Source organism: Phycodurus eques, chromosome 17 (genome assembly GCF_024500275.1).
Source record: "Phycodurus eques isolate BA_2022a chromosome 17, UOR_Pequ_1.1, whole genome shotgun sequence".
In the NCBI taxonomy this organism is placed as follows: Eukaryota; Metazoa; Chordata; class Actinopteri; order Syngnathiformes; family Syngnathidae; genus Phycodurus; species Phycodurus eques.
Window position 1 is genome coordinate 15,630,952 of NC_084541.1, and position 25,588 is coordinate 15,656,539.

The window sequence follows — 25,588 nt, forward strand, 5'->3', positions numbered from 1 at the left end:
CGTTAGGCAAAGCTCCAGCTGGCCCAGAACAGCAGCAGGGTCCCGGCATACACGGCCAGAACAATCAGGTAGAGGCGGAAGAGGAAGCGGTCGAGCTTTGAGCAGAGTGCCAGCCATTCAGCCCGAGCCGAAGCCTCTGTGTCCTCCTGGGAAAAGGCCAGACGGAGGGAAACCAGCTCCCTGAGGAGCCACTCAAGGCTGGAAGGATTTTGCTGGATGTCGGTGAGCGATTCCACGTCTTCTTCCGGTGAGGCCTCAAACTCGAAATCTAGGTACCAGATCAAGAAAGGTTAGCGGCATATTATTTAGACTTTGATGCAAATAAAGCTCTTACACTCAACCAGAAATCCTTCTGTTCATCTCGACTTCACTAACAACCTGACGACTGCGCTTAGTTCTGACACACCTCCCCCGAGCCCTCTCTAGGACCAAGCACTGCACATCTCTCTACCCCAATACTTTGCTCAAAACTCGCCTTTTCTAGTACAGCTAGGCTCTTCGAAACCCCCGTTACTGTTGAACCAATCCACAAACTAGATCTGTAATTTGACCTCCAGATTGGTTGAGCTGGTCCAGGGTTCTGGTGGAGTTCAAGGTGCTCTCCGCAAGGCCATACTTGTCCAGCAGGCACGCCGTCACGGACATTTCCCGAACCTCCTTTTCACTGTGGTGGAGCAGCTTCACCACCAGGATGGACTTGATCAGGCTGAGCATGAGCAGCGCCATGCACACGGCGAAAAACACACCTTTTAACACAAAGGAGCAATTTTTAATGCGAGGTCGGTGACGGCGATTCGATGTATGGAAAACAGTCATGGTATTCTTGCCTATGAGCGGAGTCGTGACCGCGGTGGCGGGCAGCTCGTCCGTCAGGTTGACTCTGAAGAGGGTGTAGCCCAGCAGCGTGCTGATCTTGAAGCCAACACGGGTGCTGCTGCTCACGGGCAGATAGAAGCTCATCACGTCCACTATCATGAGGAAGATGCTGGGGATGAGGAGTCCCACCACGTACAGCAGCGGGCGCCTTCGGATCAACACCTGCCCCACAAAATCAGTTCTATCCTCAACTGGGGAACCCTTTGGACTGTTCAAGTCTGTGCAATGGAGGTGACATCAGGAAGTGATGTTTGTTCGAGGTCATATGACATTTCTAATTCATTATCACGTTGAATACACGCCCAATAAGACCTACAATAGCCGCTTATTCGCTAGATCAAGAAACCATTTTTAGTTCCCTGAATTTAAGTGAAAACGGACGACTCAAGCACAAAATAAATCATGTGGTTTCACAAGAAAGATAATGAAACATTTTCAAATAAATATTTGTCGTATATTTTTTCAATTTACTGAAGTAAAATGTAATCTGATCATTATCTGGCCTTCAAATTTGTGACAAAAGACTTTAAGCCTCAGTTTTAATTGACACTAAAAGTTCACAGTTCACGAGTCATTCAACAAAACATTCAAAATTGTGTTTGTAATTTGCAGTGGTGTAAAAATCCACATTTATTGGCTCAGATTAGATTGTGCGTGTATCGGATGAAAGATCCGCTGAGCAGTAATGTTGAATATCATCAACCAAAGCTGTGCATTGTCGCATGTTAAATGTGTTTCGAGTAAAAGTCGTAATACAGCAATACAGTTCTTTACTGATGATACTGTATTAAAAAGAAACGACTTTGTCTAAAAGAAACGATCTATAATACTCAGTGATCCATGAAGTTCTCCTTCATCGAACAGCCCTCGGCTCCTTTGAGCTGCATGAATAGCAGTCAACCCAGCGCTCCACCTGCAAAAGCGCTATGGGGCCATTTGCCTCGCCGCTAACAAGACGTCCATTGATCAGGCAGCCACTGAGACAGTCTCATTATGGTCACTCGCCCTTTCCCTGTCTATCAGAGCCCCTCTTCTTCCTCTTCTTCTTAACGCCCACAAACGGCCCGAGCCTCATCACTTGGCATTAGCTCGCTAGACCGATTCGTGAAGGTCACAGCCAGCCTTACACTTGACGCTTGCGCTACATGCACTCTGCGGGGGAAAAGTAGATAACTTGCGTAACTTGTCAGCATACGTTCCAATAGACTCAAAGGCTAAAGTTGAAGTCCAGATTTTAAGTGCCTAATTACGATTTGCGATTTACGATCCGATCTCTCCGTGAAACGTTGGCTTAAACTGATGTCAATATCTGTTATTTTTATCACATCGTGCATTATAAATAGTCCATCATCATGTATCGATTTGGTCAAAATAAAAAAGTGCACTATCATGGCTATTATTCTTCCAATGTATCGATTATCGCGCAATCACTGTCTCGTTCTCATTGTCAAAATTTCAGTTACTCTGTGATTCCCATCCCTGGATGGCATTAGAAGGGACATCAAACATGTTTCTAACTTGACACACATGGAAGCAAACGTGGGCGTAGTCGGCGTCACCCTGCTGCAGGCGCCAGTAGCGTGACGGTACGGACAGCAGCTCCCACTCGCCGTCGTTCATGAACTCCGTCTGATCGTTAGCGATGGCCTCTGCGCTCCGCCACAGAGCCAGGTCGATTTCCTTCACTGAAGACGACGGTGAGCAGGAGGAAATGAAGGGTGAAGATGAAACAGAGGCAAGGAGACACTGTATTATTGAGACACTGTAAAATGATACACGGAAAAATGTTTTACTAGCTTGTTTGGTTTCTATTTAAATAATAGAAATTTAAAACATCTGTTCCAAGCTTAAACCTATGGCATTATAAAACCTTTATTAACCGTGTAGGCAATATTCAAACCTTCATACAAATATTAAAAATAATTTTCCCACTGTTAATAATTTGACTTTAAAACAAACTATTTACAATGTTTGATGACATAAAGCAGAGACTCTAGCCATATTACACTGAGCTGCCGAGACAGAGCCGTGTGTACCACTCGCGGCGCTTTGTGGCAACTCGGTCGCAATACGCTTCGTTTCGAACGATATGCTCCATAGCGTAGTTTTCTTCTTTGCCCTTCTGTTGTGACTTTGCATTAGAATCCAAATAAAAAGTGACAATTTTCTTTTTCCCACAAACGTCACAAACCGCGTCTCAGATGTTTATGGAGCTGAAATAGTCGCACAAATCATTAGCCCTCACTCGACTGGCTGCCATTTTATTAGCATTTGCGTTGCAGTCCACAGCACTTTGGAGTGTTGCCTTCGCAGATGGAGAGCCCACCTGAGTGGAGCCAGCTGCGAAAGGTGAGGCTGCAGTTCTGCTTGTCAAAGGGAAAGGCGTACATCTCCAGGCTGCAGGCCAGGACCACCTGCATGGGCCGGTAATTCTTCACGCAGCCTGACGAGTTGACGTAGACGTAAGGGATGGCCGCCGACCTCCCCTCGTCCACGCTGGAGGGGAAGTCAGAGAAGAGGTAAAGGTGTGAGCCACACACGAGGCTAGAATTTGGATCCGGTTCGTTATGTAACTGTGCATCCATTTTGGCAGCTCTCATGGTCAAATGTTTGTCATATTGTTGAAATAGCAACACTGAATTATAATACTGTATGATACAACTTACCGTAATTTCTCATATTTGTATAATGTGCATTTTTTACCTCAAAGAATTGTCGAAAGTCAATGGTGCGCAATATACATAGGTATAGGAGAGAATGAAAAAGACTTTCCCATTTTATCAATGTATGCCGCCATCTAGAGGTTATGAAAAAGCTGTACACTTTCATTTCACTATGCCACCACCCCCTAGAGTTTATGAAAAAGGTGTAGACTACACTTTCATTCCAATATAACAGGGGTACATATGGCTGCATATATGTACAATTGTGCTCATAAGTTTACATACCCAGGGAGAATTTGTGAAATATTGTTTTAATTTTTTTTTTAATACGACTGATGACCGAACAACAACCATCATTAATTTCTTTATGTTTATGTTGTGTTTAATGATAATGCTTTTCTGAAATGCTTGACAGTTTAATTTGAATCCCATTAAAATAAAATTAATTGTGTTTTGCCTGGTCCTTCATGTTTTCTTAAAAGAATTGTACACATCTTACAAATCCTGCCTGGGTAATCAAACATATGAGCACAACTGTTTGTTTTCTCATTTACTAAATAAAAGTAGGGCTCTGAATTTCAAAATAAGAGCAAGTTAATAAAAAGAACGTATTGTGTGTTCAAATAAGGTGTTTAACTTCAAAATAATTATTTGAAAAAACTAACAAAATACAGATAATACTTGATGTTTTGATCATATGGGTAGAAGCAAAATCAGGCATTGTAAAAATGCATTATACATGGGTAGAAGGGTTTTCCAGAATTTTGAGGTCGACTTTGGGGGTGCGTATTATACATGGGTGCGCATTATACATGAGAAATTACGGTACTCCCTTATTTGAGGAACTGAGGGAGCATTGCACACATGTAGTGTCGTTTACAGTATAGTTATAAGAGTGAGTGCAGTACTGTATACTAATGTAATACTGGAATGGACATTCATTGCGACAGCTGTAGACGTACACTTCATTAACGATAATATCGGGTATCCAGATGGCGTCAGATGACAGCGAAATCTCGTTGATGCCGTCAAATTCGTCCGGGTCCCAAACCAGAAACTCATCTGTCCAGATCTGAACAACCAGGATGAGAATTGATTAAAACGTGATTGTTTATCTTCAAGATTTATGTAAATATGATACTAAAGTACCTGTCTGTACCAAATACTTGTGGTAATACTCTGGGTTTTTGAATCCTGAAACAAAACCAGAACATTTTTTAAAAGGGGAAAGTGTAACCTTTCAAGATGAACTCAAGGGTCATAACAACCAAAGAAGATTGTAATCTTTGATCAGATAATTATTTTGATGTTTTCAACAAGGCTAGTATTTACCACATCAAGGACCGACTGTAAAATGAAGTCCACGTAGACAGTTGTCGCACTGGTCCAGTTGTGAACGGGACGAACGCCGCAGTCATATTTCCTCAGGAGCGTTCTTGTCAGTTGATTCGGCGCCGATCTTTTCGGCTTCTCCGGAACACTTTCAGCCATGTGGCCTGCAACAAAAGGTTCACTCACTGTGCAATCAAATTAGCCACACTGATGAATTGTAAACATTTACGAGCCAAACTAGTACATTAAAATCTTGAGCAGGTTTTAGATGTTTTATTACACAAACATTATCTGTCTGGCTTGCAAACGTGTTTAAATAATAAAAAAATAGAACTAAAGCAAAACTTTTTAATTTTACATTACTGTAATTCAATAAAAAGAACAGCAATCTTACCTGACAACAGGAGCAACCAAATGACAGACATCGAGCTGAAATTCTTCTTCTGTTTTTCTTCTTTGTTTTACGTGTTATGACCAAGGTATCCTCTGTTATGTCAAATAGAAGCCCGGGTGGTACAGAGTGAAGAGCCACAACACAGACCAGGTTGGTGTGGACATTTTTTTTGTTGTTGTTGCTTTCTCCGATATTGATCTTCACCTACCCGAGTAAGCTGATACCGGCCTATAGAATAATGAAACACACGAGAGAAGATGCCCGTCAAATGTTCCATCACAGAGGATCACGAGTATGAACTGAATAAAAATTTGCTTTTTCAAAGATGAAATATTTTTGTTGATTTTTTTCACACCATAGGATACTTGTTCAATAACTGTGCCTGACTTTTGAAGAATTTATACAAAACCAGTCAAGTGATTTTGGTGACATTACAACTTAATTCTTGTGACATTACCACTTTATTCTAATAACATTACGACTTGATTCTAGTAATATTACAACTAACTATATTCTAGTAACTTTACGGCTATATTCTTGTAACATTACAACTTTATTCAAGTAACACAGTAACTTCATTCGTGTAAAACTGTGACTTCATTCTTGTTTCATTAGAGAATCAGAATCTCTTCATTGTCCCGTGAAGGGAAATTAGTGTTGCAATACACAAACGACAAGGTACACAATGACAAAATCAGCAGTAAATAAGTAAAATAAAAGAGAAAACATAAATAACATAAGCTCACTAATAAATGTTAGACCATATTCTTGTAACATTACCGCTTACTTCTGACGTCATTACAAATTCCGTAACATTACAACTTTAGTAGCATTGTGATTTTTTTTTTTTTTTTTCTCTTCGTATTTCAACACTTAACTGACGGGAAAACCTGAAGACCTCAAGAGCACTTTTGAGTGCCGTCATCCGCATGGCCAGTCCCACATCACTCCTCCCTGTCAATCACGTTGCACGTGCGCGCGCACGTCCGATTCGACGCCAGTTGTGGCGCGCGCACGCCGGTCACCGACGAGGCGAGCACGCGCGTGCGGGTCTCCGGTCTCGGCTCTCTGCCTGTGACCGATGGAGTGGCAGTGACTCCGCTCTCGCGGCTGAAACTTTAAAACGGGAAGAATTTCGGCTTCGCTTTTGCAATGAAAGGCGAAGAGGGCGAAAATGGAGAAAACTCAGCCAACTCGGTGAGCGCAAAAAAAAATAAATAAATAAACAAAACAAAAAATGGACGACCGGGGTGTTATTAACAGGTCAAGTGGCATGTTAGCATGAAAATTAACTAACCCCGTCGAACACTAACCTGTTGTGTGGCCGCCTCACTAAACCAACTCAAAAGTTGACCTTTTGCCATATGATACAGAATCAACGTATGAGACTTTCGTGTAAATAAAAGTGATTAAAAAAAGTGTTCCATAAAAGTACATTAAATTATATATATATAAATGATGTATATGATGAATATCTATTGTAGTAATTTATCATACCTCATTGTGCTTTTTGGATGTATGTGTGTTACGTGTTACGTTATCAGTTGCTTCAGCAAATCATTTTACACTTGTCTGGAAACCTATGAAGAGTCTGGCTGTTTTTTTTTTACTTTTTCTTTTTTTTTTTTTGAGCCCCGAGTGAGGTCTCTTACATTGTTTTAGGTTGTCAAACGGCTCATTTACGGCATCAAAACTGGCAGTGTGTGCTAGTGTGTTTGTGTGTGTGAGAGGGAGAAGGCGAGTCACAGTGGCTTTGTGATGGAGTCTGCTGGCATGCCGAGCGGAATGATAAACAGAAGCCTCTCCTATCCATGTCAGCAGCTTAAAATAGAGGCTCACCAAGGGGGTCTCAGATATACCCCCGGACGCCATATAAGTCTGGTCCCCCTGCTCTTGGCTTTCTGTATGTGTGTGTGTGTGTGTGTGTGTGTGTGTGTGACGCATCCACCTGTTGTTGCACCGACAGGCTTAATATAGCACCTCGCACTCAGTAGGCTCCAGTTCGTATTTAAATACTTTTTGTGTCCGCAAGATGAAAACACCCACGACGCACGTTTGTTTGTACTCTTTTACATGCAAATGAACCGGACGGGATTGCTTTAGCACGTCACCCTTGTTAACGATAGACTCATATCATAGGTAGGAATCAGTTTTCCCAAACATACAAGAAGCGTTATCTGCCACTGACGACAGTGACTTGATTCTCATTGTGCTCCTGAACTGGTCCAAGTCTGGGCCTCATATGACAATGACAGGTTGGCATTTGGGCATTTGTCATGCCCGTGTGCGTCACAGGCTTCAAGTGAGCCTCACGTGAGGCATCGTCATGCTCCGCATGGGTCCTGATTGTGTCAGGAAAACAGGAGGAAAGGCAAAGGAGCTCTGGGGAAAAAGTCCTGCTTGTTCAAGACAGTTGAAGTGATTTAAATGTTGCTCCTTTAGATTTGTTGTCAATAAATAATGAATGAATCGTAAGGTCGAACATGAGCCACTCCGAGATGTTGCTCGACTTCCATTTTTCAAGCATGAAAATGGAAATATTCCACATCTACGACGGTACAAGGGTTTCGCTTAAATGACTTGCACACAGATTTTGTGTTATGGTCCGATGAAACCAAGGTTGGACTTGAACAGGCGTGTGTCGACTTTTTATATCCACCGTATCTTATTTTTTTTTAAACTGTTAAAAATAATTTAACCACTGTAAAACGCAAACATTTATGGTCACAGTTATTCAGACCATTAATTGACTGAGTGTCAATTAATTAATCAATCACAAGCTCTTAATTGCGCATCTTATCAAGACATTTTGGACATTTTGTATCGATATAATGTAATAAATGCTAAACTCAAGCCGAGCTATTGTTTTGTTTCCTCAGCAGACTGAGATGCTCATCAACCAGCTGAGGGAGATCACTGGCATCCAGGATCCACAGATTCTCTCCAGAGCTTTAAAAGTAAAACAAAAGACCCTTTTATGCTGATACAGATCATATGTTGGATGTCATTAGAATGAAGTGTCCTGTGCATGTATCCAGCCAGAGTTTGTGCCCTGTATCTTTTCCTGCCTTATCTCCCTGCCGTCTTTCAGGCCAGTCGGGGTGACATCGGACACGCCGTCGGACTGTTGACAAGTCCGTCAGCGGAGGTTCGGGATGCTGGAGAACCACAAGAGTCCGGGACACCCGCAGGGGCCTGGGAGGGACAGAAAGGTAAGGCAATATTTTTGTTATTCCGCACCAGGTGTCTGTTTGGAGGGGAAGACACATTTTTTTCTTTTTTTCTTTTATTTAAATAGTTGATTTGGGAAGTATCCACCAATCCGATCCAAAATGGGGTAGTGGTTACTATCGGTCCACTGTGTGTCAAATCTAGTCAAATGGAGGGTAACTGCATAATATAGATTATTATAAAGTTGTTGTTTTTTTTCTTCAGGTGTTCATGATGAGCTGCAAACGGCCATCGAGTTGAGCCTGCAAGAGTCCCAGAAGGCTCAGGAAGAGGAGAAAGAGTTCCATCGGTACCAGCTTTTTTCTTGCCACAGTTTCTTTTACATCCACTCAAAACACACTGATATCTTTAGACAGTGAACCCCTGCTATTTGTGGGGGATAAGGACCGAGCCCTGCCACAAAATGGTGGCAAAGCACTCAAAACGGAGAGGCTCATGAAAGAAGAACACAAACTCCGTATTGCGTTTGGATTGATTTATTTACTGTGGTCAGTAACAACACACACAGAGAATAATCAGCATAGCATCAACACCATGCATCATGCATGTACACAATCATAAAGCCATGTTACATAAACGACTGTTTTCAGTACTTCAGTTATTTGACACAAACAAACCACCTTCGTATGAGGCTCATCAATAGTATGAGCTCGCATACTAGCCTTAATAATGATCTAGCACAAACTCATGCTACATCATACATGGCAAACGAATACTCACTAGCACTTCACACACAAAACAAAAACGGAGAATAGGTTCCAAAGAATCCGGGAATGCCCAACCACGAATATGTGTGGGTTGACTCTACGTGTCAAATCCATGTTTTCATGCATCCTCCAATCTCCCGGCAGGGCTCTGGAGGCCAGCGCCGAGGAGAACTCTGCGAGGAGTAAGAGGAAGAGATGCGAGGCCCAGAGTGACATGAGCAGCCCCGCAGACTGGATCCGGAAAGACGACTGGCCCGTCGGCATTCGCAACGTGGGCAACACCTGCTGGTTCAGCGCCGTCATCCAGGTGAGGAGATGGTTGTTTGTGTGTTACCGTAACGCAGACTGCTGAGCGTGCCAAACACCCGCCACATCGTCTTTCCTTAAACAGCTCGTGAACATGGCTCAAGCCATATTTATAGACTTGGACTTTCCCCCTTTTCCAACATCTCTAACTTTTTAGTCCAACACTTCATATACGGCATTAATGAGCAAATATTACGTTGGCTTTAAGATTATCACGATACGTTTGTAAATGATACAGAATAACCTCAAGTACCGTCTATGATAAAACTCAGATTGCTGGCAGAGTGTTGCTACTCAGCAGTAGTATCACGTCCCACTATTTGAATATAAATTGATAATTTATCGCTGCAATGACGGAGGAATAACTACAGACGACCTTCCTCGTCTGTCGATGTGGAAAAAGTAAAAAGTTGATGACAAAGCACCACACTGTATAAATATTTGCGAGCATTTATCGTAACACGCCCACTTGCTCTCACATTGTTATCTTGACCACACAAAATACACATCTTAATGGCGCTCAAAGTTTTTTGTTGCCATCGAAGCAAGGGTTGTAGATTCAACAGAGGCGAATGTGATCACCAAAAATGTCATTATACAATTAAATCGGAGCCAAAGTGACCACATGATTCACTTGTCAGCTCTTGTTATCCTCCATGGCCACCGATGACTGTAACCATGAGATCAGACTCCACTGAATTTCCCACTCAAATGTAATCAGGAGACTCGTAAGTGCTTGACGCGCGACGCATCATCATGACACATAAGACTAATTGTTCCTTCAAAGGAAACACACATGGGAGCTAAAAGGAAAATAACTACCTTAACACATGTGCATGTGCTTATTATGTGAAAAGTGACATCAAAACTTAGTAAGTCCTGTTCTGTAGCATTAGGTGAGTCATTTTCCCCTCAGAAAACAATGAAGAGATGGTGCCACAAGGTAGCAGTAATCACCTTAACGAGAGCCACAGATTTGTTTAATCCTTCTTACTGGCAATCTAACAAGTGTCCATCAAACCATAACTGCCTTGTCGGAGGTAATAAGCACAGCAACGTTACATGAATGGGTCTTGTTGTGTTGCAGTCACTCTTCCACCTGCCTGTGTTTAAAAGGCTGCTACTCAACTATCGTCTGTCAGAGCAAATCCTGGACAGGTGTAAGAGCCACGCGGTGAGTGTCTTCATCATCATCATCATCAAAGACAGACTTGTAAACAGCCGGCTGAAGTGTGACTGTGGACTTTGTGCTGACAGGACAAGAGGAACATCGCCTTCATGCAGGAGCTGCGCTGCCTCTTCGCCCTCATGGTGGGCTCCACGCGCAGGTTCGTCGACCCCTCTGCTGCCGTGGAGCTACTGCGAGACGCTTTTAGGACCAGCGAGGCCCAGCAGGTACGACACATACATAAGAGTCAAGTCAATTATTTGTATCTAGGTGGAATGCCAACTTTTGTTTTTTTGCGTATATTTTCAGGATGTGAGTGAGTTCTCCCATAAGCTGCTCGACTGGCTCGAAGACGCCTTTCAGCTGGCTGCCAATGGAAAGTAAGTCCAAGAGTAGATTATCAACTACAGTGAACGCCCCCGTTCATCGGACGATATGTCCCGGACCCGCCCGCTATGGCTGAAAATCCACAATATCGAGAGACCATATTAACACGGTAGTTTTGTTTTACACCTCCCACACGCTTTAACCTATTAAAACAAACTTTTTTAACACATTGTAAATGTGTCATCGGACGATATGTCCCGGACCCGCCCGCTATGGCTGAAAATCCACAATATCGAGAGACCATATTAACACGGTAGTTTTGTTTTACACCTCCCACACGCTTTAACCTATTAAAACAAACTTTTTTAACACATTGTAAATGTATTTAAACACAAAACAAAAAATTGCAAGCATAAAATGTGTAGAAAATATTGTATGTAGGGAAGAGTTGTTAGTTTCTATAGAGACCCTAGAGAAAATACTTAGCTCTTTAACATGACGGCATTCAAATACTGTAGTGTATTAGTGTTCATCAAAACGAGCCAGACGTTTTATTCCTAAAAATGATATCTAATATTATTATAAGCGGCGGCACGGTGGCCGACTGTTTAGAGCGTCAGCCTCACAGTTCTGAGGACCCGGGTTCAATCCCTGGCCCCGCCTGTGTGGAGTTTGCATATTCTCCCCGTGCCGGCGTGGGTTTTCTCCGGGTACTCCGGTTTCCTCCCACATCCCAAAAACATGCATTAATTGGAGACTCTTGCCCGTAGGTGTGAATGTGAGTACGGATGGTTGTTTGTTTCTATGTGCCCTGCGATTGGCTGGCAACCAGTTCAGGGTGTACCCCGCCTCCTGCCCGATGACAGCTGGGATAGGCTCCAGCACGACCGTGACCCTAGTGAGGAGAAGCGGCTCAGAAAATGGATGGATGGATTATTATAAACCACTGTAACATTATGCACTGATAAAACAATAACACTGTGCTTGAATATATGGATTACATATAAAAGCTAAAACGTTTACCTGAATAAATGTTTAAAAACAAACACTTCTTCAAGATTAAATGCAAATGTATTGAACTTAAAGTGAAAATTAAATACAATTGAACTGAACGCATATACCACTGGAGGGAGCCCGGGTACCACTAATGGTACGCATACCACACTTTGAGAATCACTGAACTATAAGATAGAAGTGATTGTGTGTTAGATATGTGCCTTTACGAGGGGCGCTTGATGAGGTGGGCTGTGACGTTGGCAAAACTTTCATGTGAGCGTCTGGGTGGGAGCTGTGGTCGGCAGCAGCTCCTGCATGAGTGCGCTCATTGTGTTTGTGTTTTACTGTCCTCTCGGCGGTCAACAAACAGCTGAAAAGTGCATCGGTTACTGTGACTCTCTTTTCCCGCACGCGAGGGCATTACAATAACTACTGTATTTTCTAAAACCTATAAAGAAAACGATCACTGTAACCGCAGAGTTCCGCAATATAGCAGGGATTTCCACGACAGACAAAGATACATTCCACAAAAAATGTCTGCGCACAATGAACCGTGACATGGCAGGAGAACATTGTATCTCCTTAATTGGATGTCACTATAATGTGTTTTGCTTTCAGCAACGCAACAGACAAACAACACAACCCCATGGTCCAACTTTTCTATGGCACCTTTGTGACCGAGCGGAAGCATGAGGGTACGTGCAACATTCAGTAATAGAGTCGTGACCAAAATGGACCACTCATATGTACGAATGTCTGTTTAGGTAAAGTCTTATATAACATTGAGCAGTTTGGCCAGTACCCTTTACAAGTGAACGGCTTCAACAACCTGGATGAGTGCCTGGAAGGCGCCATGGTGGAGAGGGAGATCGAGTCCCTCCTTGCGGAACACAGCGCGCCGTCCGGTCGAGAGGTCTGTAGCGTAAGGAGAGTATATAATATGACACATATGATGTATATACATTATGTTTATGTCCTGTTTTTTTTTTTTTTTTTTGCAGAGATGGTTCAAAAAGTTGCCACCCGTTTTGACATTTGAGCTGTCCAGATTTGAGTTCAACACACAGCTCGGCCGCCCGGAGAAGATACACAAGAAATTGGAGTTTCCGCAAATCATCTACATGGACAGGTGAGCACTTTGCAATGGAAAAAAAAAAAAAACTAATCGTCATATATACTCAGGTCATTAGGTACACACATTGTAACAAGATTGACTACAAAAAAAAGATTTTCAAAAGATAATAAAGCTCAGTTTGGCGGTATTACTTATTCACTATTGCCGTGATTCTGAAAGTGTGGTACAGGGACCACTAGTAAAATATTGCCTAAGTACAATTTACTTATATTTAACTTTTAAGTTCAATCCATTTGCATTTAATCTTTAAGAACTGTTTGTGTTTTAACATTTATATGTTTTTTATATCATTTATATCCATTTTTTATAACACTTTTATGTGCAATACTTTTTAATTGAATCGTTATTTAGTTAGTTATCTCTATTTAAAAATCCGTAAATAAAAGAAAATACATTGAAAAAAATGCCAAGATTAGTTTCATTTTAATTATTGAGTTTCACATTTAAGTATAGAAGAAAACGATATGAGTTGCAAAAAAACAGTTGCTATCAATTGACAATAATAATAAAATAAATGAATCATTGATTATTATTATTATTGTGAAAGGTATTTGTTCATTTTTGCTCACATTTTTGAACAGATATCTTCACAAAAACCTGACATGTACACATGAGAGGAGAGGAGAAGTGAAAAAACTGAAGGAGCAGCTTGCAGCTCTTCAACAGAAACTGGAATGGTGAAGTCGAGATTCTGCTCTTAAATCTGTTGTGCTTTGTGTGACAGTAGCCCTTTACGGCATTGCTTGTGTTTGTCTATAGCTATAAAAACTACGGCTCGGGACCCAGCAAGTACCCTCTTGCGGACATGCTGCAATTTGTCTTAGAGTTTGCCTCTACCAAGCCCTCTGCCGTTTCCCCTGCTGAAGACGCCCGGCCGCCTTCATCTTCACCCACTCCTCCCCGCCACCCACCCAGTGAGACGGCGAGCCCAGAGGACAGGTGAGCATGAACAGGATCTAACCGGAAATCTCAGAATTCAAGCTAAAATTTCAAGGAAATTTCAGTCCAAAATGTGAACTTTTTCAGTGTATTTTACAAGTGAGTCACAGAGGATGAGTACAATAGATGCTTGACACTTAATCACTGCTAAGGGTTTTTTTCTGTGAACAAAAAAATACTTGTAGAACTTCTTTTTGCCCTTGCATGACAATTAACTTGGCGAAAATATTATTTAAAACATTACCTGTATAGAATTTACAAGTTTTATGATGGCAAAAGTTAAACCCCAGCAACACATTATGCATCTATTGTACGAATTTGAATATTTTTGTGAACAATATTACCAGTAAACTACAATTTATATCAAGTAAGAGTGGAATTTAACACAAAATAATAAGGATTATTATGGAGCCATTCATAGAAATGTCAATAAGTTGACGTAAGGTGACTCACTCTCCCCTCAGTGAGCCAGCGGAGGAGGAGGGCCTGGTGTCCAGCTGCCAGCGTACCCCAATATACAAGCCCTTCACCCAGTGCCGACACCCCGCCGACTGCCCGCCGCAGCCGGCCCCCCACAGCATCACAGAGGAGGAGCTGCACTTTGTTAAGGGCTGCCTACAGCGATGGAGGACGGAAGTGGAGAACGACATCAGCGGTACACAGCGAGCGTTTCGAAGTTGTGCCGTGCTTATCGCAATCAGTCATTTGGATTTATCCCCTCCGTGCTCCCGTGTTGTTTTGTCGCCGCAGAGCTGAAGGCCAACATTGACAGACTCAGTCAAACACTGGAGGGCATGTACTCAGACAACAGCCTCTGCCAGGTAATGTTTGCATGAGTCCCTGGGTCACACAGCTTTCTGCAATGTGTAGAAGGCCCACATTACTTTCAACTATTGATTTGTACAAGGAGTATAATGTCTGCACTTAGAAGAACAACAACAAGGACCACTTTTTATTATCTCCCTGAGAGTAAATTTAATTTATACTATTTTTGAATCATTATTTTGTTAAAGGCGGCACGACGGGGTGACTGGTTAGCACATCTGCCTCACAGTTCTGAGGACCCGGGTTGGAGTTTGGTGTGGAGTTTGCATGTTCTCCCCGTGCCTGCGTGGGTTTTCTCCGGGTACTCCGGTTTCCTTCCACATCCCAAAAACATGCATAGTAGGTTGATTGTAGACTTTAAATTGCCCTTAGGTATGAATGTGATTGCAAATGGTTGTTTGTTTTAATTTGCCCTGCGATTGGCTGGCGACATGTTCAGGGTGTACCCCGCCTCTTGCCCGAAGATATATTTCGGTTTTATTCTCGTTAACATCCATTTTTAATTACAGCTGTATTCTTGTAATATTTGTATTTTCTTGTAAAATGTGTTCTTTTATTTTCACAGGTAAAATATGTTGTAATATTTCGTGATATTTTGTGTAAATGTACCACTTTATTAATTAAGGTAATGCTGTCATCAAACTCTGTTTTTTCAACTTTATGTTTTCTTAGGTACCCTACAGACTTCACGCAGTGCTGGTCCATGAGGGCCAGGCCTCGGCAGGCCACTACTGGGCGTACATTTACGACTACGCCAACCAGCGCTGGATGAAGTACAATGACATCAGTATCACAGAGTCCTCGTGGGAGGAGCTGGAGCGAGACTCTTTTGGCGGCATGACCAACGCCAGCGCCTACTGTCTGATGTACATCGATGACAGGCTACCCCATCTAATTAATGGTACTGTACTGGCCCCTATGTTGTGAATTTGGGTTATTTGTTCTGTTTAAACATAAGACTTGACATCCACTAAGACTTTGGTTGCTTGTGAAATAAATGCAAAATAGAATATAGTAGAATCAAATTAAATACAATACCTTTTAGGTGAGCCATCCACTTAGAAACATAGATTTTATATATATTTATACAGTGAAAAAACTAATAATAATGACAATACTATACAATCAAAGAAATAATAGATAATAATAATATAAATATGCTTAATAATGAATTCAATAATAGAGTATAAATGTTTGTATATTTGCAATTTTTAAAGTATCTATATATAAAATAAATACAAAATACAAGACCACTTGTAAACCATGTACATAAAATATATTGAACTGAAAACTAATAATAACATCATATTCAAATATAATTATATATATATATATATATATATATATATATATATATATATATATATATGCATCCCGCCTCTCACCCGAAGGCTCCAGCACGCCCGCGACCTGAGTGAGGATAAGCGGTACGGAAGATGAATGAATGGATAATATACAGCTATTTGTGTTATCCATATGTAAATAGCTGTTTTTATATATAACATAAATACAGTATCAATAAAAGATGTAGACCATGCGTATAAAAATAAAATATAATTACATTTTTGAAAATTCAATAATAAAATCATATTAAAGTAAGATTTAAATGAGGATCAAATAATATTTTATATATCTACATATAATCTAGATTGATTTGTTTTTAAAAAAAAAAAAAAAAAAAAACAAGCAGTTCCATAAAACACTCATACCCTGAATGTCTTCTGAATCCAAGGAATGTCAAAGTTTTCATACTTTTATGTCATTGTAAATGTGTGACAGCCTATGAAGAATTACGTACCCATCATAAAAAAACATTTCTGTAATTCTGCCAAAGCCTAATAATACCTACCTTCCATTCAGAAGACACAGATGACGAGACGGGCCAGGTGCTGCACGGCATGGACTCGCTGCCGCCCGTCCTGAGACGCTACGTGCACCAGGACAACCGCTGGTTCCAGCAGGAGCTCAGCGAGTGGGAGGAGCAGCTTTGCCAGGCGTCGGCGGCGCCTCAAGGCGAGTCCACGCTTTCTGCCGCCGAGCCCCCCGACGCCGGCGCGGACCACGACGCTCAGCCCTCGTCGCCGTTTGAGCCGGTGCCGCAGACGGGACCCCAGCAGACTGAGGAGTCGAGTCAGGGAGCTGTTGGTTCAGAACCACAAGCGGAAGCCCAGACGGAGCAAGAGCCAGAATCTGCAGAACTACAAGAAGGTCTGTATCGGTTAATATTAAGGGGTTTTCAAATACAACACTGACCAATGGTCAAGCAGAACAATGGAGACAATACCCCCTTGACAATTCATAGTTTGACAGAGATTTTCAAATGGAATGCAGACTAATGTTATTGCCTTCTATGCTGAAACTGTGTTTCCTTCCATTCAGTTGCAACTCATCATTTGTAATAGCATATTTATTCAGTTAGCCCTTGGTAAAGTAGTTTTTTTTTTTTGGGGGGGGGGACATTGGATTTGTATTATTATCTGTCATTTATTCGTATTTAAAGATTAATTTTGCACTGAAAACTGTTAACTATCGTTTGTTGAAAATTAGTGCAGTAAAAATATCTTTCCCTAACATGAAGAATAATCGTGAATACTATATTGATCAAAATAATCGTGATTATTATTTTGGCCTTAATAGTGCAGCCCGAGGGTTATTATAATATTTTACTTATACAGCATTATAATAAAAAATACTGCCCACTTGGCCCCAATGCAAGCAGGCTGTGTGTAACATAGAAAATCAGTTATTTCTAATTCTAAATATTTTAATACTTAAATTATATGGTGTTATTGTATTTCTTTGAGTTATATGTTTTAGAATACGATTGTAAAGGGTTTTAAATATTATTAGTATTAAAAAAAATAGATACATTTTCTAAATCTGCACCCCAATTAAATGGGTTATGCAGTTTATGCTAACTCCCACTAACAAGCCTCAAGGCATTGCCTCTAATTACACATCAAAATTCGGAAACAATAAAAGTGACTTTGAACCCTGTGGCCAGGAAGTGTTACAATTTGACGTTCATTAATATAATTTTCAAGTCAAAAGAAATAATTGTCTCATTCTCCCCCTGCAAAGAAACCGAGGTACCAGCGCCCCCTCAGAGTTGTGACTGCCAGGTAGATGACGGCGAGCCCGCCACCAGTGACACCCTGGGGCCCGACCAGTGTGCCGACACCCTCGCAGCTGAAAAGGAGCCTGAAAGCCAGGTGTGTTAAACCCTGTGAAACCACCTGTTTCCCCCTTTACCCACTCCACGCTTTCTGGAATATAGGTCATGTATTCTAGGCCACTAAATTCAAGGTTTCCATTTCCCCACTTAACATAGTGATTGTGATCCAGGCTGTGGTCACGTCACGCTGTAAAGTACAGATAAAGTCAAGGACATGCACACTTAGTGGAACCACATGATGATTTTGACAGCTTAGTGGTAAAGTGATGATGTGGATATTACTTTCTATTAATAGCAAATGAAGTAGAAACTATTTCCGTGTATACAGTGCCGCACACGCTACATTCCGGTTTGCATGCTTGTGTCATGGACACACTGTGAGTGTTATGTTGATGTGTTGAGAGACATGTATGACATGACATTGCCAAGATGTCTTCCACTTCCCATGGTTTTAAATAGTGCTCCATAATTGATGGATGTTTGTCATCTCCGTGTCAGGCTCCCGCTCCCGAAGTTGAGCTCAGCAGTAACCAGTCGCCATCAGACCTCTCGGTGGCGAAGGAAGACACAAAGGTGAAGGAGGAGGACAAAGAAGTAGAAGAAGCAGCTCGAGGCGACACTGAGGCATCCTCCGGGGATCCTCCTCGGCACGAAGCGGATCGGGAGGACGAGGAGCCGCTGGAACGGCGGGTACCCACTAGACAGCGTCAGGTCGAGAACGAGGTGTCCGAGGTAGAGATCCCCAACGTGGGCAGGATCATGGTGAGGGCAGACGCTGACGGATACAATGAAGAGGTGAGTGCCTGAACTTTAAAATTGATAACAACAAATCATCACAATCACACTGAGAAATGGAGGAAAATGTCCAAAAAGTATGTGTGTGTGTGTGTGGGGGGGGGGGGGGGGGGGGGCAGTCGAGTAAAGCTTTATCACTTTCCGAAGCATCGGCTGAATCTTGGACTGAAACGATTATTCCAATAATTCGATTACAAAAAAGATCAACAAAATCTCTGCCTCAAAGTTTCACATCGATCATTTTTCCACACAGACTAAATTACTATGGATGCGCACACCACTCCCTGCAGAAATAAGTTGACTGTACTTGAAAATTACTTTGTGGTTGACGCTGAACTAGTTGCTTTTTTTTTTTTTTTTTTTTTTAAATGTCCGGTCATGTGACAGATGATGTTGACTCCAGCCATGCAGGGCATCATTCTTGCCATAGCGAAGGCCAGACAAGCATTTGACTCAGAGGGCCCCGAGGCTGGACTCATCAAGGTGGGTCGGTTGGTCCCTGAAGATGCTTGGAACTTATCGTTTCATACAACACCAATTTATGGATATTAGGGTAAATTCAAATTGGATTTGATATCCAAATGCCTCCGGCAGGCTTTCCACGAGGAGTACTCCCGCTTGTACGAGCTCTCCCAGGAAGAGACCACGCCGCGGGAGGACGCTCGCCTGCAGCACGCTCTGGTTTACTTCTTCCAGAACAAAGCGCCTAAACGCGTCATCGAGAGAACGCTGCTCGAGCAGTTCATTGACCGCAACCTCAGCTTCGATGAGAGGTGACATAAGACTTGTTAAACGTGTTAACACTAGGGCCTTGTTCAATTTTACTACCATTTTAGCTTGTTCCTGGCCATTTTTGTACAGCCATTGTATTTGTATTGTTTTTATTGTGCTACTTTTACTGTACTATATTTGTCAATAGTAGCCTTTAAATTATAATTAGCCTTTAAATTCAAGTTTGTTTGCACAATGCCCATGTAAAACAACCTTAGTATATTCACAGAACTACCTTTTTTTTTTTTTATTATTATTTTCCTAAATTGCCAAATTCATTTTCTCCATAGGGGTACAGTATGTCATTCGACACCTCTTTCGGGAACTAAGACTATTACTTAAAAAACAAAAATCCAAAAATGGATAAATGGCGTAATCTGGTAGAAATCATGAAAAAAAAAACACGTTTTGAGTCCAGAATGAAACACATTTTATTCAAATTGTATGAGTCTAATTTGTATGATAGTAAATAAAAAGGAATTTAAAAATTAAGTTTTCACGTGTTGCAATTGGCCAAAAGTGTCCATGTTAGAACCAATTTGATTTAAACATTTTATTATTGATGCATTTAAAGAGCTGAAGTTGGAAATTACACAATCAGACAAAATTCCACAACCATGCGAAGTTTCTTTACATTTGCAAACTATAATCATTCAAAAAAGGAAACGAGGTGGACAAAAAGGGCCACCGTGGAGCCCAAGAGGTTTACTATATGATTTATATAATATTGTTGTATCAAACAATTGGGTTGTGTGTGAAACATTTAGTTCATGTCAAATTTATTAAGGCAAAAAAGAAAAACATTTTCATCAACTGAACTCAATGCAGAATGTAAATACTGTCATCTAGTGTCCAAATAATAACTGTTGCAAAACTTGCAAACCTGCACAATTTCTCAACGTGAGAGTTTCCTCATATCTATTTCATTTGGTGCTTGTGTACCCAATGTTGTGGTCAGTAAATATAATGTAAAAGCATCTAATCTGCTCCCACTGTTGTTCTGGCAGAGCCATCAGTATCATGAGGGAAGCGCGAGCCAAGCTGCGCCTCATCAAGCCAGAGGACATGGACATGGATGACTACCTGGTACTGTCAATGCGGTTGCATGGCCATGATACATTCAAGTCATCATGCATGAATTTTCTGATTTTCTATTGAAATGCTATTATTAATTCATAATTTCTTTTCCCTCTGTTCAAAAAATGTTTATGTTCTTATTAAGGTGGTTTTTATATAGGCTAGTCGTGCACTGAAAATACTTTTTTTCCCTCTCTGTTCATGAAAGCGTTTGTTTTGTTTTTTTTAGATGTTAATGTATACACTGGAAAAGTTTACTTAGATTTATTTTTAAATAATTTTTATTCAGGTGGGAATGTTGTTTAGCACACTTTCCCTTATTTTTTTTTACATACATATTTAGAATTTTTATGTGGCTCGTGTTTGAGTGTGTCTGCATGGTTGGAATTTCAGGAAGTAACTCCTCAGTGTAATTTGGTCCCAGTGGCAGCAAGATAAACTGCAGCCACTCTGCTCTGCAATTTTTAAACTTGTCAAAGACTTGGTAGACATGGATACTATGAATAGACATCATATTTTGATAAAGCGTAATCATACTGTACTTGCAAAGTATGCTCAAATGCATTCATTGTGTGACGTTCCACAGCAGTGGCACGACGACTACAGAACGTTTCGGACCGTCTTCGTCTATCTGCTGACTGGATTGGAGCACTACCAGCACGGGAAGTAAGTGTTACCGTATAATCGCCATGATAGGTGCTGCGGAGCATGATATTTTTGTTGTTGTTGTTTTGCATTGCAGGATGCGCGAGGCTCTGACCTACCTGGCTCACGCCTACGACGCCAACGCCGCCCTGCTAAGGAGCGGAGAGAAGCGCGGTGTGGACACGTCTCTGATTGCGTTTTACAGGAGGAAGTGTCTCACGGTGAGTGACGCTGCATTCGAGGCCGATAATTTCCATCCATCCATTTTCTGGAGCGATTGTTCTCATAAGGGTCACAGGTGAGCTGGAGTCTTATCTTAGCTCACTTTAAGCGAGAGGCGGGGCACACGTTGCACTCGTCGCCAGTCAATCGCAGTCACACTCTCATTCACACCTATGGGCAATTTGGAGTCTTGAATGAACCTAACATGCATGCTTTTGGAATGTGGGATGAAGCCGGCATACCTAGAGAAAATAAACAAACAAACATGGGTAGAACACAGTAAGGGCTGGGATTATAACCCAGAACCTCACAACTGCGAGGCAGATCCCCAAAAAGTTTCCCATAAGATATTTTGTCAATTAAATTCATTTTTTCCAAGACAAAACTTGTTTGGTGGGAGAAAGAAATACGCTTTTGCGCTCATTAAGAAAAACGAGGCACTGACTAAGATGTGGAAACATTTTACATGGCTGACAGTCAGGGCAAGTCGAAAGAGCTTGCTGAATGGCATTGTCAAAGAGTTGCATACTTGAGGTATTTAGACTACTTCTCACAGGAGTCCAATGGGTGTGAGTTTTTTGTGACAAGCAAACTTGTGCCCCAGTGGTTGAATTGGAGGAGGTCACCCACCAACTACGCAGCGGCATTGACTTGTCATTATACATTTATTTAAGACACACGCTTCTAAATAACGACGTAAATATATTGTTTACTACGAAAGATATCAAATTAGCTCAAATGTATGATTCCTGCATACTATATTAAAGCTTATATAAAAATGATCAGGACATCCCTACTTTCAAGTTACATGGGGACAACATTAACTGAAAATAGAGCAAGTGGATGTCCTTTCTGAACAAGTAACATTCCTTCCTCTCCGCAGACCCTGAACGAAAGCGCGACGCGGCTCTTCGCCAGCGGCGACGAGTGCAAGGTGGAGGAGGGCGTGGCCATCATGGACGAGGTGGTCATCCCCTGCCTGCACCTGATGAGTCGCGAGGTGCCGCCTTCGCAGGAGGACCGTGACACCATGGAAAGCATCCGCAGCCAGTGGTGCTGCTGTCTGGGACAAGACATGGACGGTATGATCCGGAGTGTCCTAACACAGCTTTTTTTTAAGCAGGGTAAACACGTACCAATTCTTTAAAAGTAAAAGCACATACAAGAGAAAACATAGCACATTTTGTTTTTGCTCTTACAGTGTGCGGTGTACTCAAGATAACCAACACAACAATCACGAGTCTCCTCCCCCAAACCACTTAGTACCAAGACTGACCTGTGAGAGGCAGCATGGTGCCGCAGGGCATCCACATTGCTGGAAATCGTTGCTTGGTTGCTTTGGAGGAGGAGTTTTTGAATGCCAATATTTCTGTCACTGAGAGGCACTTCATCCAATGTACGAAAAAATATTTCTGTAAATACCCCAACGGGTGTGTAACATTGTCCTCTTTATCCCCATTGATGTCATTTTAGTCGTTATCTGCTGTGGTAGGTATGTGAGCTGCAGAGTCAGCAACAGGTCATTTCATCTTGTCAGTATTCATCACGTGCCTCGTTCTGGACAGCCCGGAATATTCTTCAATTTTGTGCTCTGCGGTTCAGGCATTTTGTCAACAAACAAGTTATTTGTAATTGTATTTTGCAGTTACAGAGGTGATTCCTAATCTTCTGCGGTGAAACTTCCTAATTAGCTATTTTTCCTTTTCACATCAAAATCAGGAGTCCCTGGCTCGGCCAAACTCAGTGTTGAACGCACACGTAAGTGTTGTCCAGCGTAAATATGGAACAAGGTTTAACATTTACCATTGACGGCCAGCGACCATTCTCCGAGCGGATCAGGAAGGAAAACTCATTCTGAACGCACCCCCAACACCCCAGGATAATCAGTCAAGATAATCTTTGAGAGACATCAGACACTCGGGCGACTCAGGAGAAATGCTCAAATTAGGCCCGATTATCATGTGTTTTATACCAAACAAACCCGCAATGTTACCACCCTTCTCCTTTTCCTGTGCAGACTCGCTGCAGATGAAACTGGGCGAGTTCCTGCCACGCGTGCTAGACTGCTCGGCCGAGACGGTGGTCCTCAAAGACCCCCCTAAGGTCCACGTGAACCAGGCCCACGACCTGTGCAGCCGCCTGGCCGCCGTCATGGAGTCCATCCGCAACACCGCCGTGGTCGCCGTCAAGTAACGTTGCTAACCTGACTTTTTAATCCACACAAGATGGCTGACGGACTGCCGTGTTTAAACTTGTGTGTCATATCCTGTACCCGTGTGTCGCTAGCCGCATAAGCATTAGCCGGTTAAACGTAGCAAGCAGCCATTTTGACACAGAATAGTACGAGGGATGGGTAGATAATGAAGAATTGATCGATTTGTGCAAAATTGATTGTTGAGTCATCATGTCTTGAGGCACTTAATTGTTAATTTTCCTGATTAATCGACTGAGGAAATATAGTTGGCAAACATACAGTAGGAAGCTCCACCCACTTTTAAGTGCCAAGTACAATGCTGTTCCAGGAAAGAACTGCAGGAAGTGACACACGAGTAGAATGTGTGAGCACACGACGACATCACATTTGTCCTCAGACAAACAGTGATGATTCAATTGAGGAAATGTAGTTGAATGCCCATCCCTAGCAAACATACTATTGGATGCTCCACCCACTTTTAAGTGTCAAGCACAATGTTGTTCCTTGAAAGAACAGCAGGAAGTGACACGAGTAGGAATGTGTGAGCACACGACATCACATTTGTCCTCAGACAAATAGGGCTGATTTGCCTTTGTTTTGTTGTTTTAAAATTATTTTTTTTTTTACTTTGTATTTTTCCAGAGCAGACTAAGTCGCATTATGTAGTTGAAACTCGGAACGTAAACAGAGCTACTGAGAGATGGAATAAGAAGAAAGTGCAATAGAATTGTTAATAAGAGGCCCATTTAATCAACCTGTATGCAAGAAGCGTATTTGGCATATCTATGACGTGAAACCTTCCCGGTTTGGGTGAATAAATCTTCTCAAATGAGATTTTTAAGTCCAAGAACAACTTGTTTCTATCTCATGTGCCATCGGTACCATCACCGCCTTTAATCAATAAATGTTTTACATTTTGTGTGTTCTCTTTGCAAATTATTCCACCCCATCTTTATAGATACAATGGATATAAAATGTCTACACACCCTTGTTCAAATGCCATGTTTTTGTCATTAAAAAAAATCGACAGATAAATAATTTTAAAGCTTTTTCCATCTTTGCAGCGACCTATAACCTGTACAACTCAATTGAAAAAAAATATATTTTTCGAGGGGGGAAATAAAAAAACACAGCTGAGATAGTGAGAGTGACTGAACTTCAGAGTGAGCCAAGCACCTGGGAGTCAGCACACACCTGCCACCTTTCAAGGTCCCTCTGATTAACTGCAAATAAAGTTCAGATGTTCGAGTTGGCTTTTCCTGACAGGCCTTGTGCGAACACTGACTGGTTCTGCTTTGGCGCATTTACAGATCTGCCATGCAATTCTTAAAACAAACAAAACCACAGAGAAACTGCAAATGCTTATGAGTTTTTTTTTTTTTTTTTTTAATTATAATTTTTGTTTTGTTTTTTAATCATGAGTTTTTTTTCTATGCATAGATGATGTCTAGGTCAGTGGCAGCCGTCCAATATGCAGTCCATCAATGGAGCAATGATGAGGGGGGATTTTGGGACGCATCTCCCACAAAAAAATAAATAAAAATCCAAAGCCATAAATAGAGATGTTTCATAAATAACAGATGCTAGCATTACAGTAGATGCAGTGCTGCACACTCACTAGCTAAGCACTGAAGTGCTGGAATCAAAGCCATACAGAATTCCCATATACAGTGCCATGAAAAAGTATTTTCCCCCCTTCTCAAATTCTTAGATTTTTGTATACTCTCCCCACTTTAATGTTTTAGATCATCAAACAAATGTAAACATCAGACAAATATAACCCAAGTGAAGTTAAACTGCCGTTTTCAAA

At 41.7% G+C, this 25,588-nt stretch overlaps 2 protein-coding genes across 4 annotated transcripts; one reads left to right on the forward strand and one right to left on the reverse strand.

Moving 5' to 3' along the window:
• Nucleotides 1-2: 2 nt before the first annotated feature.
• On the reverse strand, nt 3-5,030 carry htr3b (5-hydroxytryptamine (serotonin) receptor 3B). The gene is made up of 8 exons (XM_061703226.1): nt 4,872-5,030; nt 4,689-4,733; nt 4,502-4,611; nt 3,203-3,372; nt 2,404-2,561; nt 828-1,038; nt 552-746; nt 3-268 (listed from the first exon to the last, which is right to left on the reverse strand). The coding sequence occupies exons 1-8, from the start codon at nt 5,028-5,030 to the stop codon at nt 3-5; spliced, it is 1,314 nt and encodes a 437-aa protein (XP_061559210.1).
• A 1,319-nt stretch (nt 5,031-6,349) lies between these two features.
• Nucleotides 6,350-24,661, forward strand: usp28 (ubiquitin specific peptidase 28). 3 transcript variants are annotated; one of them, XM_061702798.1, is made up of 26 exons: nt 6,350-6,462; nt 8,145-8,222; nt 8,357-8,477; nt 8,701-8,785; nt 9,348-9,510; nt 10,597-10,683; nt 10,767-10,904; nt 10,987-11,057; nt 12,619-12,695; nt 12,765-12,913; nt 13,002-13,129; nt 13,717-13,812; nt 13,895-14,074; nt 14,539-14,729; nt 14,825-14,895; nt 15,572-15,800; nt 16,760-17,107; nt 17,981-18,111; nt 18,573-18,869; nt 19,257-19,352; nt 19,464-19,642; nt 20,648-20,726; nt 21,304-21,383; nt 21,460-21,583; nt 22,468-22,666; nt 23,602-24,661. In XM_061702798.1, exons 1-26 carry the CDS (start codon nt 6,418-6,420, stop codon nt 23,775-23,777), a joined length of 3,618 nt encoding a protein of 1,205 aa, XP_061558782.1. In that variant the 5' UTR covers nt 6,350-6,417; the 3' UTR covers nt 23,778-24,661. The 3 variants fall into 3 exon arrangements, with proteins under 3 accessions (XP_061558782.1, XP_061558784.1, XP_061558783.1); XM_061702800.1 differs by having other exon boundaries at nt 16,763-17,107; XM_061702799.1 differs by having other exon boundaries at nt 8,148-8,222.
• The last annotated feature ends 927 nt before the right edge of the window (nt 24,662-25,588 follow it).

Coding starts and splice junctions, on each gene's coding strand:
- htr3b (XM_061703226.1), bottom strand. CDS start 5,030: ATGGCTGAAAGTGTTCCGGAGAAGCCGAAAAGATCGGCGCCGAATCAA. Junction 2,562..3,202: donor TCGCAGCTGGCTCCACTCAG/GTGGGCTCTCCA, acceptor CGTCGTCTTCAG/TGAAGGAAATCGACCTGGCT. Junction 747..827: donor GGTCACGACTCCGCTCATAG/GCAAGAATACCA, acceptor TTGTGTTAAAAG/GTGTGTTTTTCGCCGTGTGC.
- usp28 (XM_061702798.1), top strand. CDS start 6,418: ATGAAAGGCGAAGAGGGCGAAAATGGAGAAAACTCAGCCAACTCG. Junction 8,786..9,347: donor GAGGAGAAAGAGTTCCATCG/GTACCAGCTTTT, acceptor ATCTCCCGGCAG/GGCTCTGGAGGCCAGCGCCG. Junction 17,108..17,980: donor ATCTGCAGAACTACAAGAAG/GTCTGTATCGGT, acceptor CCCCCTGCAAAG/AAACCGAGGTACCAGCGCCC.